This window comes from Lissotriton vulgaris, chromosome 12 (assembly GCF_964263255.1).
Source record: "Lissotriton vulgaris chromosome 12, aLisVul1.2, whole genome shotgun sequence".
Taxonomy (NCBI): domain Eukaryota; kingdom Metazoa; phylum Chordata; class Amphibia; order Caudata; family Salamandridae; genus Lissotriton; species Lissotriton vulgaris.
In genome coordinates, this window is record NC_141700.1 from 261,152,863 (window position 1) to 261,173,008 (window position 20,146).

At 42.2% G+C, this 20,146-nt stretch overlaps 1 protein-coding gene across 1 annotated transcript in view; it reads left to right on the plus strand.

Annotated features, from left to right (window-relative positions):
* CNGB1 (cyclic nucleotide gated channel subunit beta 1) overlaps positions 1 to 20,146 on the plus strand; it is a 1,326,699-nt gene that overhangs the window by 331,881 nt on the left and 974,672 nt on the right. The window contains exon 15 of the mRNA XM_086945539.1: positions 7,687 to 7,723. Coding sequence (XP_086801665.1) covers positions 7,687 to 7,723 — 37 coding nt within the window. The remainder of the gene's footprint in view (positions 1 to 7,686; positions 7,724 to 20,146) is intronic.

Here is a 20,146-nt window from a genome sequence, read left to right on the forward strand (position 1 = left end):
TTCCACTTCCAGAACCCTTCGGAGTACGACTTGAAAATGAAGGTTTGGCTTTTAGGACACAGTTATATTCACTGGAGTGGAAAATATGCAGCAAACAGACGAATTTCCAACCTTGATTTACCAAATGTGCAGATAACGTGGATTGGCCAAAGAGGATTGAGATGTCACCAATTGATACCATTGGTGAAAACTTTTATGCATCTCCCAGAACCAGACCTTATAATTGTGCACTGTGGTGGGTACGATCTAGGCACGTTGACTGGGGTAGGTCTGGAAATGCTTCTAAAAGACACCTTTCGACAATTGATGACACTTTTTCCTCGAACTGCCTTGGTATATTCCAATATATGCCAAAGACAGAAATGGAATTGGTCCAATCAACATTGTGCACAAATTGAGAAAGCAAGGAGACATGTAAATACATCTGTTTCTGCTTTACTCAGAGATTATAGCATGGGTTCTATTTACCACAACAACTTGCGTTACCACATGCAAGACGTCTATAGGAGAGATGGTGTTTGTTTCACGGATGAGGGAAACAGAATCTTCCTCTGCAACATCAAGCTCTGCATCGGTACTTACTTATAAATGTAGAAAAAACTCAATTAACACAAGGGCTCTTTTCAGAGCCACCTTATATCTAAGCACTCAAACTTCTGATTTATCTCCATTTTCACACTCTTGTAAATAGGTGTGCGCGACCGGGTGCGCGCAACCTGCAACTTTAAAAAAAAAAAAAATTATAATTCTTTTCGCGTTCAAGGGCCTTACTGCACACCCTGAGAAAACCTACGCGGCAAGACAATCTCTACCTTCTCCCCTTTCCATGTTCCAACGCTTTGAAATGAACAATATATTTACTCGCAGTGACAAAATGGCGGTCAACACTTCCTGATTTCCTTCGAATCGAACGTTAACCAACGTCACGCAGCAAAAAATTCCGCTCACGCGCAGCCGCTTGAGTGCGCTCACCCGTGCGCACGTATAGATATATAATTGACTTTAACTTTAATTTTCTCAGCAACTACTGAACGGATTTACACCATTCCAAAAAAATCGTAATCTGCGAGTCGGACTCTACAGTTTTGCCAAATTTCTTATAAACCCATTCAGCCGTTCAAGCTGTAGCCGTGTCTAAACGTCCTATGGAAAATAACATGGAGAAAACACGTTTTGGGACCCCCCTTTTATCTCAGCCCCCACTTGACGAATCCCCCCCAAACTTTCAGGGAAGGAGCGCAGCGGACCGAGCCATCTTCTTTGAGAAATTCGCAAAGATTCATCCACCAGGGCCAAAGTTAATCCAAATTGAATGTTGAGGATTTCTTATGGAAACTAGGTCCTAACTATAACTACCTACTGGCGACCGCCAGCAGGTTATATATATATATATATATATATATATATATATATATATATATATATATATATATATATATTACCTACTGGCGGTCGCCAGTAGGTAGTTATAGTTAGGATAATTTTCAATGTTAAATCTCAACATTCTATTTTGAATAACTTTGGCGCCGGTTGACGAATCTGCCTGAAATTTTCAGGAAAATGGTCTCATGGCGGTCCGGTCCTTCCCTGAAAGTTTGGGGGGGATTCGTCAAGCGGGGGCCGAGATAAAAGGGGGGTCCCAAAACGCGTTTTCCCCATGTTAATTTCCATAGGGCGGTCGATTTCACTTTTAGCTCGAACGGCTGAATGGATTTCCACCAAACTTGGCAAAATTGTAGGGACTGGTAGCCCGATGTGCCTTTGCTATGTCTCAAGATATGTGCTCCAGTGGATTTTGAGTAATTTAGGTCCAAAAAAATATATATATCTATAGCAGCGCACAGGTGCGCGCACCGGAGTGCGCTCCAGGCGCGACACGCGAGGTGCGCATGGAAAGCTGATTGGCTCTCGGGTGTCTGTAAACATTCCAAACAGTCCAGAGCGGTCGCCATCTTGTGTCTCGGTAAAATCGAGACATAAGAGGTGGCTAAAACAAAGTGGGAACTGACCATAAGGCGTCAGGGATAGACCCCTTTGACCCCCTAGGTTTGATGTGGGGGCTATAAAAGGGCCCCGCGGGGCATTTAAAATATTTTTTTTTTTTTCGTTTTGCGCGGGGGAAGCGCTCGGTGCGCGCACCAGGTAGCGCACCGGGGAGCGTAAAATGAGGGAAAAAGATGACAGAGTTTTAAAAAAATGAAGTTTTCATTTAGAAATTGGAGGTAGTTCTTAAAAGAACTTTTTTTTTTCTTCTTTTTGTTGTTTTATATTTTTTTTGTGTTTTTGGAACTTTTTAAACTTTTTTTGGCTTTTCAAAACAGTTTTATATTTTTTTTGTATTTTTTAGGGGGAGAAACAAAAAAAGGGAATTGAAACTGGCTCAACTGGAGCAAAAAAACAAAAAACCCAAAAAATTATTTCTTTTTGGGGCACTTGTGATTATCACCTGCAAGGACGATGAGCTTAACACTTTGTTCCCCATAGGAGATAAGCTTGCCACAAGCCTTACAAGTAATTTTAAAATCAGCAAATCTTGGCTGAATGGAAGGCATCACCTCAGATGTTTCTGGTTGCGAGGAAGAGGGTTGTTTTCTTTGGGAGGGGGTCCTTGATGACTGGGGGAGGTTACTGGCCAGTTCCCGGAACTCTGCGCGAGAGTAGTTGTTTGGATGCTTTCTTGTCATGTGCCGAATCATGGTATAGTTACCAAAAGAATATTTCTTATTTGGGTTGCCCCGTGAAAGTTCATCATTGCAGATGAGGCAAGTGACTTTGGGCGCATTCACCTTTTTTTGCCCCTCTGGGATTGAAAAAAACTGCCAAATGAAGTGTGGTTTGGGTTTATAAGGTGTGTTTTCTTCAGGCAGCCATCTTCTTCTCCCCTCCTCCTCTTCCTCTTCCTCCTCCTCCTGTTCTTGACCACCAATATAATTTGGAGCTGGTCCTCTTGGTGGTGGTGGTGGTGGTGGTGGCTGAGATGCACCTGCTGCTGCTGCTACTGAAGCCATTTTAAAGTACAAAAAGGTAGAGAGAGTTCCAAACAGATCTTCCTCAGTCAAAGGACAAAGTCAGAATAAGGAAAAAAGGTGGGGGCTTTCATCATTTGGAAAACAAAACTGTCCTTAACCAATGAGAAGTGTTATTTTCAGGTCACAAGACCAGGGGCTTCATCATTATGAAACTAAAACTGTTATGAACCAATGAAAAGTGTTATTTTCTGCTCACATGACCCGACGCGCTTACGCTACGCGCACGGGGGCGCGCAGCGTAAGCGCGTCGGAAGTTTACGTTTTGCGATCGTATTCGTTCGAGTACTTCCGGGTGCGCTTACGCCGTGCGTATCACGCGGTCGCGGCTACGCGATACGTCACGATCATGTTTTCGTTTGCGATATTGGCGCTCACGAGACGCTCCCCGGAGCGCGCCCGGGGGCGCTTTTCAGAAATACGCTTTTCGGGGCGCACTCCGGGGCGCGCTCTGGGAGCGCTCCCCCCAAAAATTAAAAAAAAAAAAATGGGTTAATTGTAGAGACAGGTAGCCCTATTCTGAAGTGGTTTGTAAAAAAATTAACTTTATAAAAATATGTATTGTGCTACATTGGGCTTAATATATGTTAGAGCCAAAATGTAGCCCAAATGTAGCCCAAAGTAGCCCAATGAAGCCCAAAGATGGCCACCAGAGATCAAAAATTGTAAATGTAGCCCAAAATTCAACTAGATGTAGCACAACTGTAGCCCAATGACAGAATGTACCAGAGTGTTAAAAAGAACAACTAGAGTGCTAACAGTCTTATTTATAAAGTGAAACTTATAGTAAGGAATTAGCATTTAAAAAACCTATGAAATTCACTGAAAAAAACCATAGGTTTCACACCAGTTATAGTTAGGAATTAGCATTTAAAAAACCTATTAAATTCACTGAAAAAAACATAGGTTTCACACCAGTTATAGTTAGCTGGAAATTTTACTGACATAAAACCATTGAAATTCCCACGTTATAGTTAGTCGGACTCACTATAACTTGCGCGTGCAATGCACTGCTGATGACATCACATATTACATCACTCATGACATGGTCAGTGACATCACTCATGACATCACTGATGACACCATCCTTGTGACACAGTGACAGACCTCCTTTCAGTGTAATGTAACCCATGAAACACATATTCAAAAATAGAAACTAATATTTTCAAAAAAGTGGATATACCCATACCAGTTACAACAACCAATTCAGTAATACCACCATCTAATACACATCCACTCATGTGTATGTATATGGGTTATTAGATATTTTTATTAGTATCAGTATGAGTGTCTATATGGTTTGGTGGGGGTATTACTTAGCACATAGATGCATGAGTGACTGACTCTTTGTTTGTATGTGTTTTGAAGACAACATATGTACAGGACTGTATGGGTGGATGAGTGTCTATATGTGTTTGTTAGTGAGTGAATGACTGTCTCACTAGTGTCTTTATCAGTAACTACATATGTTTTAATCTAGTATATATGAATATTGATGTATATAAGTGAGTATATGTGAGAGTAAGAGATTGTAAGAGTTCCTGTTTAAATAAGTATGTGTTTCTATAAGTGATTGTTTAAGAGAATAAATATGTGTAATTTTAAATAGAAGTAAGGTGGAAGTGTGTGTATAACTCTATATTCAAATAAATGGATGTCCAATAGTTTATTTGCACGTGTGAATATGTGTGTGAGTAACTTTTGGATGAATGTCGGTGTGTAACAGGATGTATAGGTGTATCACTTCATATGATGAGTGAGTATATGTATGAGTGACTATATAGAACTATTGGTGAATGAGTGGATGTGTATATAGATAGTGGAATTACTGAATTGCTTGTTGTAACTGATATAGGTATCTCCATTTTTAAAAAAATTTCAGTTTCTATTTTTGAATATGTGTCTCAAGGGTTACATTATAGTGAAAGGAGGTCTGTCACTATGTCACAAGGATGGTGTCATGAGTGATGTCACTGACCATGTCATGAGTGATGTAATATGTGATGTCATCAGCAGTGCATTGCACGCGCAAGTTATAGTGAGTCCGACTAACTATAACGTGGGAATTTCAATGGTTTTATGTCAGTAAAATTTCCAGCTAACTATAACTGGTGTGAAACCTATGTTTTTTTCAGTGAATTTAATAGGTTTTTTAAATGCTAATTCCTAACTATAACTGGTGTGAAACCTATGGTTTTTTTCAGTGAATATATATATATATATATATATATGTATATATAAATAACAATTCTATGGCAAATTGAAACCCCTCATTTTGTTCCTTTGCAAATTAAATGTTTTAAGTGTTAACACTTTATTTCAATCAAGATGACTTCAGGTGTGCCATACTTTTGTCATAAGTAAGACTGTTAGCGCTCTAGTTGTTCTTTAGAACACTCTGGGACATTCTGTCACTGGGCTATAGTTGGGCTACATCTGGCTGATATTTGGGCTACATTTGTTTTTTTTTGTCTCTGGTGGCCATCTTTGGGCTACATTGGGCTACATTGGGCTAGATTTGGGCTCTAACATATATATAGCCCAATGTAGCCCAATATATATTTTTCAAAGTTAATTTTCGTAAAAACCACTGGAGCATATATCTTGAGACATAGCAAAGGCACATCCGGCTACTAGTCCCTACAATTTTGCCAAGTTTTGTGGAAATCCATTCAGCCGTTTGAGCTAAAAGTGAGTCCAACCGCCCTATGGAAAACTCAATGTTAAAAACACGTTTTGGGACCCCCTTTTTTCTCGGCCCCCGCTTGAGGAAACCCCCCCAAACTTTCAGGGGACGCTCAGAAACAAAATGTGCCATTTTTCTGAAAATGTCAGCCAATTCCGTCCATCAACGCCAAAGTTATTCAACATAGAATTTTCAGAAATGCCTATTCAAAAAAATCCTAACTATATATACCTACTGGCGACCGCCAGTAGGTAATATATATATATATATATACATATGTATGTATGTATAGTGTTTCTATTGTGTGAACCTAGCCAGAAGTTGAGTAGAGTACTGTACATGGTCAAGACAAGCATAAAGACAACAAGTCTTTAGAGAGGAAGCGTTGCTGTATTGTGAGGTAAATTCATTGTGATGTAGGGATCCTTAAAGGTGCGAGTCTCTAACTTTTTCCACAGCATTGGGGTGGTTCTAAGAGATTCAGGAATTTTATTCTAGATCGTGTTGCTTAGATGGAAAAGGCCTGTTCTCTTGTTCTTTATTTTTTGCACTTCGTAGTCTGCAGTCTAATGGTGTCCTAAATGTGGGTGTGCTTAGACCAATAACAGAGCTTTTCTGCAGGGTGCTTGTCATGGTGACATTCAGTTTCGTTCTCTATCATCTTTACTTCACCTTTGGCGAAGAGGTCGGTAACTTTGCTGAGATTGTTGTCCTTTGTCAAGTCGGGAAGCAGTCGCCTCTCCATTTCCATCTCGACAAGAATTTCCATGCATGCAGTTTGACTAGATTAAATATATCCATTTGCTGCCGGCACGAGATTAAGAATGGGGGTTTTGAGGGGAGGGGGGGAGGGGGGCACAATGTTCTTCCCCCCCAGAAAAAATATACAGTACACAGCAGGTTGAGTTGTCAGTATCTTGCCCCTTTGCTCTAAGATGTGCATTCTAATGGACATTCGTTCCACAAGTTCCAGGAATCACATCTCTTCCATTCCAACCTAGAGGGCTGCGCTGCCCAATGCCCGGATCTCTAGTTACTCCTCGAATGACATTTGGAGCCCTAGCCTGCTCCAACACTGAATAAGCATCCCCCTGTAATATTCCCCCATGGCCAGGGCCACTGGATGTGTGCGACTGTATGGCGGCGGCGATTTTCTCATAATTATAGATTTGCCGCATTTGCTACATAATCCATCATCTGCCGTATAATCTACAGAATTTAATAAAAACAAATGTTGTTTCTTGCTTAAACGGTTTAAAAGTTACTTAAAGATGCAATTAAATGTATAGCCGCGCAGTGGAAGGTTCTTTGCAAAGTTGGACTGCACACCATTTTGTTGCTTGTTGCTATATTTGGATGTTAAACTGGTACTAATGAAGTGCAACCAATGCCCTGAGAGTGTTGCCACGTTTAAAAATGATGAAATAAAGAAGTAATACTGTTACAAAATGTGCCACCTTCGCCTGCATACTTTGCAATTTCTTGCCACATAATTTATTCAACCCTGCTGCATAATTTGACCCTCTCCTGCCACATAATTCCAGTGGCCCTTCAGCACACTATATTGCTTCAGTCCCAAGAGGATGTATGACGTTACAACGCATGCTTTTACCACGCATGCTGTTACAACGCAACTCTTACAACGAAAACCTTTACACCGCATTACACTTGGGGGTGCTGGATAGTGAATAGTTTAATTTATTATTCCAACTCCAGTCCCCGTGGACACTAGGGAAGGTGTTGGATAGTAAATTAAAACTATTCCTTATCCTAAAGCGCCCCCCAGAGTAATGCGTTGTAATGGTTTTCGTTGTAATACATGCGTTGTAACAGCACTGCGTGGTAAAAGTTGCGTTGTAAAGGTTGCATACCGTCCCAAGACAAAGATTCTTCCTTCTCCACCCAGTGCTCTGTCCTTCCTGGATTCCCAGTATATTTGCACATTTGTCTTAGTGTTTTTTGTTTTCCTTGCAGGAGGTGGATTCTGTGATCCAGTGCCAGGTGGTGGAGAGTGAGTACACTATACTGTTGTTGAATAATACAAAGCTCTGTTTGTTTGCACACAGGGATACCAAACTACACATAGTGGGGCTGACATGTCCCAGCACACAGACACATACATGCATGTGTATTGGCAGTATGCACCAGAGTGAAGAATAATATAAGATCATTACTCCACTTGGTCAGTCCTCCTTAAGGTGTGATATCAATGGTGCACTAACACAATAAGTGTTATCAGATTGGCTGCTGGCGGTGGCATAAGAGATTCACATAAGCAGATCTGAGCTCTGTGTGATGCCTGTGAGGAGTAGTGAGACTGCAGCTTGGATTTTATCATTGACACAAAGTTAGAGACTTGTTGTCTCTACTCCTTGTGGTGATACACAGGGTGCATAAGTATGGAAGGCAGCAGGTTTACTGCCAGGGAGTTGATCTAAGTGAAACACAGGGCACATTGGTCCATTTGCCCTGGGTGGCACAAGTGATGCACAGATACAGATGTCACCAGGATCCCCGCCTGCACAGTTATACTACAGCCCTGGTGAGCAGCTGAAGGTTACTTTTGTAGAGAAAGTGCTAACTTCAGTCTCAAGGAACAAGCAGGGGCAATGGGCAAATGCAGGCAAGAGTCATCGCTGCAGGCAATGAGAAGGAGTAGAGAGCAGTCTTAGCAAGAAGGCAGAGGCATCAGCATCTGGTCTAAATTGTACTCTTCTTGCGAGCCTCCATCATTTCCGGCGTGTAAGGACACTACCACGATGTCCGTGGTGCGTGGAAGTGTACCAGGGCTATACAGCAGCATGACTACAGGTGTGTGTGTGTGTGTGAGAGAGAGAGAGAGAGAGAGAGAGAGAGAGAGAGAGAGAGAGATTGTGTTAGGAGGAGAGGGTGGTGTGAATGAAACAAAGTTTGGGGAGGAAGAAAGTATGTGTCTGCTTAGATGAAGAAAAGGTGTTTGTTGGAATCAATCAATCAATCAGCAAATTTGTATAGCGCGCTACTCACCCGGTAGGTGTGGTGTGCCTCAAAGAAAAAACATTGGCATAGCCAATAGCCCTGACGCTGGTCGCCAATCTTTTGGATTTGGCATTTCTTATGTTGTTCTCATGTTTTTTGCAAAAATGTGGGCTGGGCCATCATCAATACAAAAATTAAAAATAAAATGAACTAAAGGCAAATATATTGTTGATCTAAAAAAACATTAGCATAGCAGTCGCTGACGCTGAAGGGAACACGTTTTTGTGCAGATGTGCTTCTTGAGAAAGAGTAGCTTGCCGTAACTCATAGTGAAGTCAGCCAGTGACCCACTATCCCATTGCCCTATGATGCTTATTGGAGTGGGTGAAATCAAAACGTGAATTTGTATACAGATTAATGGATTACATCTGGCTGACCCCCCCCCCCCCCCCCCTATAACTATGTAAACACATAGAAGATCTTGACAGACACTAGTCCTAAAAAAATTGCTTTTTTGTAATATTTTTGTAAACTTTTATCTTCATTTCAAATAGACAGAGGGTTAAAAAGATAGATAAATAAACAGGCCTGCAAAGACAAGTAGAGGGTGTGGTATAGATAGATACATAGATATGGTTGCGTAGGTAGGTAGGTAGGTAGATAGAGAGTGTTGCATAGATAGGCAGATTTGAATAGATAGATATATAGAGTTGCCAATGTAGATACATATAGTTACAAGTATAGATATAATCCAAAAGGGCTGCAAAGAGACAGATAGATGTATTGGCTTGCTAAAATAGAAAGAGATGGATACATAGATAGATGGATAGGTAGATAGATAGATAGATAGATAGATAGATAGATAGATAGATAGATAGATAGATAGATAGATAGATAGATAGATAGATAGATAGATAGATAGATAGATAGAACTTTGGAATAAACAGCACAGTTTCAATTAATAATGTAACTGTTGAATATATGTATGAGCATGATATGCCAGAGCACTGAAAGCAAACTAGAAAGCCAGACAAGCAGGTCACATTGACTAAATTGGTTTTGTAGCAGGGTTTCCATTCTCCCACAGAACTGTGCATAGAGACTTAGAACCTTAGTGAATTAGGGTGACCCAAAACTCACCTCAGTATCCAAAATCCCCTTACCGAGCTAGCTACAGTGTCTCATTGGTCATAATAAACTCCCAATGACTTAGACAAACCAGAACATGAACTTAGGTTACCTCAGGTATCGTGGACACATGAACACTCTTTCGCTCTATAATCATTTCAAACCAGAACTTGGAGTAAAGAGGACACGTGCATATTTGAAATATTTATTAATCAATGCAATGTTCTCAAACGCAGTATCTTGTACAATACTAACAAACAGATTATAAGAATAAAAGTTATCAGCATAGTTACTAGTCCATAGTACGCAAACGGTGATGGCATATTATAATGCTAAAATGAATAGGAATTAACAACACCTATTTCTCACCTCCCTATTTAACATATTATATTATATTATGAAGGTCTCTTTTGGGTTTTAGCAAGGCGGGCCCATACCTTTAAAAGTCAGGAGGAGAGGATCACATCATCAGCTACCAGCTCTCTGCATGCGAAGCACCATCAAGTGTGTTTTTGCATTCCCAGTATCTCTATCTTAAACCCGCTTAGAGCCCAATGTTGGCAGCAACTGTATTTGTGTTATGTCTAGTGGTGCGAGGATCAGACCTCCCAGCAACCTTGTGTTAGGTTATTCTTAGAGGGTTCAGCACTCACTGTTCAGACAGTGTACCAAGCATGATTGATATCAGAGTAATAACATATTATTTCACAAATAAATCACATCTTTCGTCTAGGTTGAAAGCTACAATAACAATTATGTGTCGTGTGCAAACTAAAGCCAAAGGAAAATATGTTGTTTAAACACTTAATAAACTCATGCTAACTTAACACAGTATATAGAAAAGCAGCATCTATTTGACACCCCCCCAATGATCCGAGGACGGTCAAATTACGCAAGCCAATACTAGAACAGAGGCATAACATGAAAGTAGAGTTTAACAATATTGAGCCAAGCTAAATGTGTATATAAAAATTATATAAAAATATGTACGAATGCCTATAGTGGCCCAAACATTTTTTTTTAATCCAAAGTCTTCAACTCGAGGCCAAGTATAAAGTTATAGGCCTAGATCATATAAAGTTAAATGTTCGTAAGAAAAAAGACACCTTTCAAAAATACTAAAAAGTCATGTGCCATAATAATGAAAGTCTCCAAGGCATCTCATGATTGGACAGAATATGCAAAATAGGCAGCAACAGCTTCCAACATGAAATCACTGTCATCATCCGAAAACAGTTCAGCCATCCAATTAAGTAATGGGAAAGAACATACGTGCTCCTCCAGCACCGGATCCTCTAGCAACATCAGAGGACAACTCGGTGGGTTCTCAAGAACGCTATGTGCCAGAAACTCATGCGCCGCTGCGGGTATGTCCCACTGACCCATTAGTCCATGCATCGCTGCCAAGGCCATAATCCTCTCGCCAGAACAAACCAACTCGTGAGCAACTACGGGGCCCATCAGGTGATTAAAATCGACGTCAGGAGATATCAGCAAGCAGAGACACAAATCAATGGCCCAGTCGAAATCGCAGCTCAGGCAATCAAACACATGTGAAATAGGAAAATCGAAACGATAATCCAAAAGCTGTGCTTAAAGTCGCAAGCGGCAGGGTGCCATAGTAATCAAGCATCAGGTTACGAAACAGTGTCAGAAGGAGCTGAGCGGCTTCTTGCGCAGGACGGGCATCCATGTTTTAGGAAGCAGAGTAATATCAGAATGCCTGCAGCAAAAGCCAGCAAAACAGGGAATCCGCCAAACAAACTCGAAAATATAGAATGGAAGAAAGCGGGGATGACACCAAAAATCTTTTTGAATGTAGTCACGAGACCACTGCTAACTAATTAAAAAAATTGAGCTAAGCCAGACGTGGAGGAGGCATTAAAGATTTGATTAACTAATTCGCAGAAATGAAACAGCAAGTCAGTATTTAAAAGTGCCTGCACCTCTGTGCGTGTGTTAGCTATGTGAAGGACATAAGTTTCACGGGCCGAGCTCAGGGCCACTTCCTTTTGAGACAAAAGAGCTCTTATTCTACTCATACCATTGAACTCCACTTTAAAGGTTGGGATGCGCGGCCAGATGGAAACATCTGAATTCCCATGTGTGGGAGGATATAGTACATTTTTGCAACACACCACACGTTCTGATACAGTAACCACATAAGCGATACCGACCATTAACCCACAACACTCTTCGTTATTCAAAAGCAAATAACTACCATTTGCCAATAATGTCAATGTGGGAACTATTGCTGGAACTGGTGTGCCTTTCAAAACACAGGCTAAATTAGGCCGGTCCTGATTACAAGAACCGTGTAACTGGATGTGTCTGCATATTAATGAACGGTCAGGCGACTGTGTGCATTCCTCACCATTAAGATTCACTTCCTTTCCATCTTTCAGACATCTTTATGTGTATGGTAAAGACCATGCCTCATGGAGGAATGCGCTGCCTAGTGGTTCATATCGCCCTATTGCAATATACCGTATACAATTAGTAAATTTGTAAAAAGCAAGTGGTAACGTAATTAATCCATGTATAAGCCATGTTGCAGCAGCTGCTTCAGCTACAGAAAAGGGTAAAGATTCTAACTTTTCAATATGTAACATAGAAAATGATGCATCCCGCATTGAAAGCATGCGCTGCTTGTCAGTCAAATTAAATGGGGCAAAGAGGGAGGACACGTTCATGTAACTCCAGGGCACACGGCCCGCCTTAAGAGTCTGTAGTGTCCATGCAAACTGCATTACAGAACGCAATTGATTTTGACCATGGTATAAAACAGACACCTCATCATTCACAATGTCAACTACAGAAGAAACAATATTATTCAACTTATACATTCGGGAAGAAAGCATGTTAATACTATTATCAACAACTGCAAGCACTTTTTCCAAATTTGCTTGGTCAATTGCCCTTAGGCGCTTAGCAGCCTCAATTTGTGAAAATTTCCAAATTTCATTGTAAACCGCATAAATCCACCGTTTAGATCTACCATTAGCCGGGCCTTTTATAAAATCATTTAAATCCACATTATCATTTAACTGGGATAGATGTAGTTTAACTGCAGCTAACGTGGAATGTTGCAACCAATTCTGACACAGTTTCCCCACAGAGTAAGTTGTTACAGTATGATCAGTTTCAAAACGGGGATCAGGCCTGACTTGTGTAAACCCTTTAGTCAAAAACAGAAAACGACGTTGGCAAGAATCAGCACTTCTATGCCACATCAGCCAACCCTTCGGATCCAAACTGGATAAATTAAAGGATGAATTATGCAATTGAGTTTGTAACTCACGAATGGCCAATTCAGTATAATTACCCCAACCTGAATATTCTTCCAATTCGGGGATAAGTGGATAAGCCAATCCAAAGCATGTTGTTTGGGAAATAGTAGAATTTAGAAACAACATGTGATTCGGGATGAGACATGCACGGTGCAAAGCCTCAGTGCCTTGTACCTGCCAATCTTTGGTACCCCAAACCGATTTAAGGTCAATTGTTTCCTTCCATAGCTCGTAGCCATCCACAGCTAACTTGTCTAGAAAGGACTTCGAATACAGCAAATTTGTATCGGTAAGTCTAACTTTGGACATGGACTTTTGAGTCATTTTAAAATAAAATGACTCAGGATTCGATTGATTAAAGTCTGTAAAATTTGTGTATTTTTTCAGAAATGTACTGGAGCTGCCTCTTAATGGAGCCGGGCAATGTTCCCACTGTGTGTAATTGACAGTAAACCTTCTGGAACTTGTTTTATGCAGAAAAAAGATTAGAGTACTCTGGTCTCTGGCGGAAACATGACTCCACATTAACTTGTAGGAGTTGCAAGTGATTTGCTTGGCACTGAGGGTATTCCTCTCGACCATGAAGGGGGAAAGGGTTAATATTCTCATGAGGAAGACAACCTACATGTGGTATTTCAACAAGCAGGGCATCATGGCCTAGTATGCCAGGAGGTCTTGCTTCTCTGGAAGTGGTTGAATGTTCAGGGCATTTCCCTGACTTTCACAGCTCCTGGCAGGATATTTAAACACTAAGGTAGACAAACTCAGCCAACTTTGCCTAACGGATCACAAATGGCAGTTACACTTGGCGGTAGCACTGGGCATCTTCTAGCAATGGTGAGAATCATTGATCATTCTATTCGCCACCGCAGAGAATGTGCTGTGTCCAAACATTTGCACATTGGAGTTTCCAAAGTTGTCCTCTCATGGAAACGCCTTCCGTCTAAACTGGGGATCAGGACTCCAGTACTCCTTTCTGCCCCTATCTATCCTTCCCAGAGTACTAAAATCGATCAAGAAATACTGAGCCCAAGTTATTCTAGTGACTCGGGGAGGAGGGTTTGATACCCAGAACTTATGGCCATGAGCACATTTTCTGCAATTCTGCTACTTTTGCACTTGCACAACCTACACCTAAGACTTTAATTCTTATTCCAAGCTGGTTTATGTCATCATGACAGCCAAGTGTTCATCCACAAAATCTGTCTATGCAGGATGCTGATAGACATTTGTTACTTTGGTTTCCTTCTAACACATCCAAACTCTAAATGTGCAGTTAACGGATGTTCTCCAATTTTGTTTGTTCTTCGCCCAGCAAGGGCTTGCTGTGGCAACAGTTAAGGTTTCCTTTCCCCCCTTCCTATGTTTACTGGATCAGCCTTCCCTTTTAAAATCACCTATTGTCATTTTCTTTTTTTTTAACAGAGTTTTATATAGCGAGAACTTGACCTGAATCGGGTGTCAGAGCACTTTCCATAGCACCAGGTGCATTACATGAGGACACATTCATTTTTGTTAGTCACAGGGAGATTAAGTAATTTGCCCAGAATCACAGGATGTTCAGTGACATTGCTGAGACTCGAACTCAGTTCCCCAGATTTGAGGTTGACCGCCCTAGCTGTTAGGCCATCTCCTTACCCCTAATGTGATGTGTTTTTTTTAAAGGGGTGGACCCATGTGCTCCCACCAACATCAATCAATCAATCAATCAATCAGCGAATTGTAAGCACCCTACTCACCTGTGAGGGTCTCAAGGCGCTGGGGGGGGGCGCAGATCAGTTTAGCCGAAGAGCCAGGTCTTGAGGGTCTTCCTGAAGGTGTTCAGGGTGGGGGCTCGTCTGATGTCTGCCGTTATCTCGTTCCAGGTCTTGGCTGCAATGTGAGAGAAGGATCTTCCGCCTGCTCTGGCTCTGTGGATGCGTGGGGTTTCAGCCAGTGCAAGGTTGGAAGATCGGAGGTTTCTTTTGGGTACGTGGAAGTTGATTCTGGCATTGAGGTATTTCGGTCTGATGTTGTGTAGGCATTTGTAAATGTGAGTGAGGATTTTGAAAGTGTCTCTTTTCTCCCCGGGGAGCCAGTGGAGACCTTGTAGGTGTTGGCTGATGTGTTCATGTCGGGGGGATGCCGAGGACGAGTCTGGTGGCAGTATTCTGAATTGTCTGGAGTTTGGGGAGTAGGGACTTGTTGATACCGGCATAGAGTGAGTTTTCATAGTCCAGTCTGCTGGTGATGAGTGCGTGGGTGACTGTCTTCCTTGCCTCAGGGGGGATCCACTTGAAGGTCTTGCAGTGGGAGTTGAAGCAGCTTTAGGTGACAGCGTTGACCTGTCAGTTCATGGTGAGTGATGAGTTGAGTACGATGCCAAGGTTCTTGGCATGGTCTGAGGGGGTAGGTGGGCTTCGGAGGATGGTCGGCCACCAGGTGGTGTCACATGCAAGGGGGTGGTATCGAGGACGAATACTTTTGTCTTCTCGGCGTTGAGCTTCAGGCAGCTGTTGGTCATCCAGACTGCGACGTCTTGCATTCTTTTCTGCAAGTTGCGTTTGGCAGTGGTGGGGTTTTCGGTAAGGGAGAGGATGAGCTGGGTGTCATGATGGCACAGTGGGACCTTGATCTAGTTCACACTTATCTGAATCACACTCCATTGAGCCCATGTATGTTGTTCTCTTCACCTTCTAACTATTAAGTCGCCATTTCTCATTGACATAACATCAGCCAAACAAGTGAGCGATCTCCAGCTTTGTCCTTAGTCCCACCATGTAAATGCTTCTTCCCAAACTAATTAGTCCTCCAAACAAAAGCAGCTTTCCTGCCTGAGGTAGTCACGCCTTCCACATAGGGCAATCCTTCACCTTGATGGCTTTCTAAGCACTGCTCACCCCTTCCAAGGAGGAAGAACGGCTTCACTGCCTTCATCTTAAGTGGGCACTTAGCTTCTTTGTCGCCTAAACAAGTGGCCACTGACAGGATGACCAACTTTTTGTTGGTTTCTCTGGGGCTAAAAAAGGCAAATCAGTGCAAAAGATGACCATCTCTAGATGCATTATGTTATGCATCAAGGTCTGCTATGGGCTTGCCAAGAACCAGCCCCCACAAGGCTTGCACACTCACTTTACCAGAGAGAATGCTGTTACCAGTGTGCTGGCTTATGGTCAGGGCTGTCTTAACAGCTTTATAGGCCACCAGGCAAAGCAGTGTACTGGGCCCTGCATACACAACCACTCAAAGAAATAAAAATGTTTAGTGAAAAATTAGTGTTAAATTCTGGTCTACATGGGTTCCCTGTGCTTGTGACCCCATTGGGCAACTGCTCACTGTGCCCATGCATGAAGAATGCACTGTGTACGGTGTGCCAGTTGTGGACATTTGCCAAGCTGTGACATCAGTGTTGATTTACACGTTCAAAGAGCATTACTGCCTAGATAGCCAGGTGCTGGACAGGTACTTCGCCTGATCTGTCCTGTGGGATGGTCTGAGCCCTTCTACAGACCACCCAGCCATGGGAGGTAGACTGCTTTGGAATCTGATCACAAGGTGAGGAATCTGCAGTAAGAAGTCTCTATTAGAACACGTTACTTACCTTCAGTAGCAGGTTTTCTGGTAAAGATTCTATCTAACCGCAGATTCCTCACTGACCTTCCATTCTACCCATTCTATGGAATGGACTCATACTGTCCATTAATAAGATGCCAAATCTAAAGCTCTGCACCATGCCCTATCTAATTTCTATAGCTCTGTGTCTGATAGTACCGACACAGATTTGAAAAAAAACTGACTCAGTGCTTGGAGGTGACCCATATATGGGGGCCCGACATCCAATCCAGAGTGGACAGATCGGGAAACATCCTTCACAAAGCAGGCATTGCATCGCAATGCCTTTACATTGCGGGCATGACAACGCAAGTGGTTACAACGACTTGTGCTGGATGGCGCTCTAACATAACGAATAGCATGATTTACTATTCCAACACCTTCCCTACTGTATGTAGACTGGAGTTGGACTAGTAAATCATACTATTCATAAGTTCAGCGCCCTCCAGTGCAAGTCGTTGTAACGACTTGCGTTGTAACAAACGCGATCTAAAGTACAGCGTTGTAAATGTATGCGTAGTAACGTCATACAGTCGGACAGATCTGATGCACAGCCGCATAATGCCACCTGTCCATGCGGGAGGGAATTGCTGAAAAGTTTACAGATATCGTCTGACCCCGAGGGAAAATTCACTAGGTGAGGACTCTATGGTAAGATGGTCTCTATCTGAGAAGGCATTACCAAAGGTAAAGTAACTTAATCCTATGTGCCAAACGCACCATGTAAAGAAAGCTCCATTATGGTTTGTATTCTAACGTCCTAGTGGCTCTATTGGACTAGAAAACCCTTCAAAGTCCTGTAAAAGATTTGCTAAGATTGAACATTTGACTCTAGACGATTCGGTTTATCAAAATGTTCCTCACAGGTTCAGGTACTGTGAAGGTGCAAGAGTGTCCTGATCTCTACCTATAAATCAGAATCAACTTGGGTTAAACATATGACAACTTTATGTAAAACTCTAGGAAGATGTTGGATGAACTAATTTGTCCTCACTCAAATGATTTTTAATGCAAACGTAATAACCCTTGGTAGGAGATTTACTACGAAAAGCTAGCTTTTAGCCAACTTTAGTATTTTATAGAAGCTAGCATGTACTTAATACTTCTCAAACTGGTTTAAGGCCTGGCAAAAAGTTCTGAATTGGCAATAAAATCTGTGTTAGATGTCTGGCAGATGATGGTGAAATATGTGCCTTAACATGATTAGACCTATGCACAGCATTTGACACCATTGACCACTATTTACTTTTAGCAAGAGCCCACACTTTCGGTCTCAATGGTGATGCAATTAAGTGGATGTATTCATTTGTTTCAGAATAATCAGTTATCAGTAAATTCTGCAAATTGGGGTTTCCTAAGAGGTTCTATTCTCTCTCACCATGTGTTTAAAATATATATGGCCTCTGCTGCTTCAGCACTACAGAACACGAAGCCAGATTTTAGATACATGCGGATGAAACTCAGGTATTGTTCAAACTGCCATAAAAATATCCCACCATCTGCAGTAGTTTAATGTGTGACATATTGTTTTTTGTCAGTTCTTGGATGGACTCAAATGTCCTAAAATTGGATCCTTCTAAGGGCCTGATTCTGATGCGGTTAGGAAGGCCTCCTAATGGAATTTGCTCCATCCAAATCGGATTGGGAACTTGTCTTTCTGACTGACTCGGAAAGGTTTCCCACCGACCGCGTATGATGCGAGTTAGGCATTAGGAATATCCCAATCCGAACCCGACGGCATTTGGAATGACCGGCTGTATGGAGCAGAATCGTACCTCTCTACGGGCCGCTTTTCCGAACGACTGAGGGGGAAAAAAGGGCTCCATATGATTAGGTCTAATAAGTGGTTGCATCATTTGATGTGTATTACCAGCCCTCTGCATAACTGATGGATAGGAACAGGATGTAGTTTGAGATGTTATATGAGAGGCTGGTTGTTGCTGAGAGGGAAAAACCACAGACCTAGGGTAAAAATATGTCAACGGTCTGGGTATTATGCAGTTACTTGTAATGCCCGGGGGCCAATTTAGTACAAATTGGACTGCGTTGGGATCCCTGAAATTTACAACCACCACGTCACCCTCAATATTTTTTGGTCTGCTCCCCAACCATTGGAGGCGTCGTACATGGACAATTTCACCGTTTATGTGGGGTGCTATTGGCCTGTATAGACTTAACCAATGCATGATCTTGTTTTTTAATTGTGCGAAACCCTCCCTCTTGCTAGTTTGTAACACCGGAACCCCTGTTAAGACTACCACAAAGGTCACTGCCTCTGGTGGTAATTCTGGATTTGGGACCGGTTTGGGCCTTCCCCATCTTGGCTTTTGTCCCCTCACCTCCGTCGATTGGCTTTCATTTGGGATGCTAACTATGTCATTAGATGGTTTAGTTATAACAGTAGCTGGCTTAGAGGCCGATTTGTTTTGTGGGTTTTTTGGGGGTGGAATTAGTTGAACAGTTGTTGTAGTGTTCCCTTTAGGCGCCAAAGTAGAGGGATTCGCCAACTGAGTGGAGTTAACTGATGGTGCTGGGGCGGCTGGGCTAGGCTTAGTCACGCTAGATGCTTTGTGCGTTTCTAAGTTCAATGTTTTTGGAATCAATTCGCCCTTATTTCCCAGTGCACGCTCAAGTGAGCTTAATCTTGATTCTACTTCAATCAGCCTCTCCAAGATCGATGCGGAGTAGGTGTTAATTAAGTTTTCTATGGAGTCTAAAGTAGCAGAATCGCGAGCTATAGTGGGCGCTTTAGACAGCACAGAAACTTCCATAATTTCCTGAATGTATATGGGCATAGCAGGGGATGGCGGAGATGCAATGGTGATAGGCCCTTCGTTAGCAGCTGGAGTAATAACAGTGCTAGTTACGGGAGCCTTTGCCTTTTTTCCGAAGTCTGAATGACTTAATTTTGATTGCGCTGGAACCCCCCTTTACGTCGTTTTTTGCATGGAGGTGGCCCATGTACCCTTGGGGCTAACGTAGGTTTCTTTACTCTACTGCGCACTATTTTTGATGGTATAGGAGTGGGAGGTCTTAAAACATTAGGGGTGCTCGTATGTTTAATAACATCAGGACCAATCGTGTGCAGTTGAGGGGAGTTAGTTATACAGGGAGTACTAACAGCTGATACCACAGGTTGACTATCAATTGTGTGGACGATAACGTCGGCTAGCTGGGAACTTACACTAGTGTTCACGGGAGGTATGGATAATGGCGACAAGCGCCGATTTTTTAAACTTTCCACAGAGCGGCGGCGCTCAGCACGACGCTCTGCCAAAACAGTTTCCAAAGGCATGTCTGGAGAAGCTTTGGTAAAATAGTCATCAAGAGTTTTGTTTAACAGTGCTCCCTGTTTTTCAGACATGATAGCTAAATGTATGAAACCTCAACGATGGTTTGCAAGGGCACGAGAGCACAGAGGTTTAATAACAAAGAGTCACAGAATAAATACCAGGGTTTATGTCCAG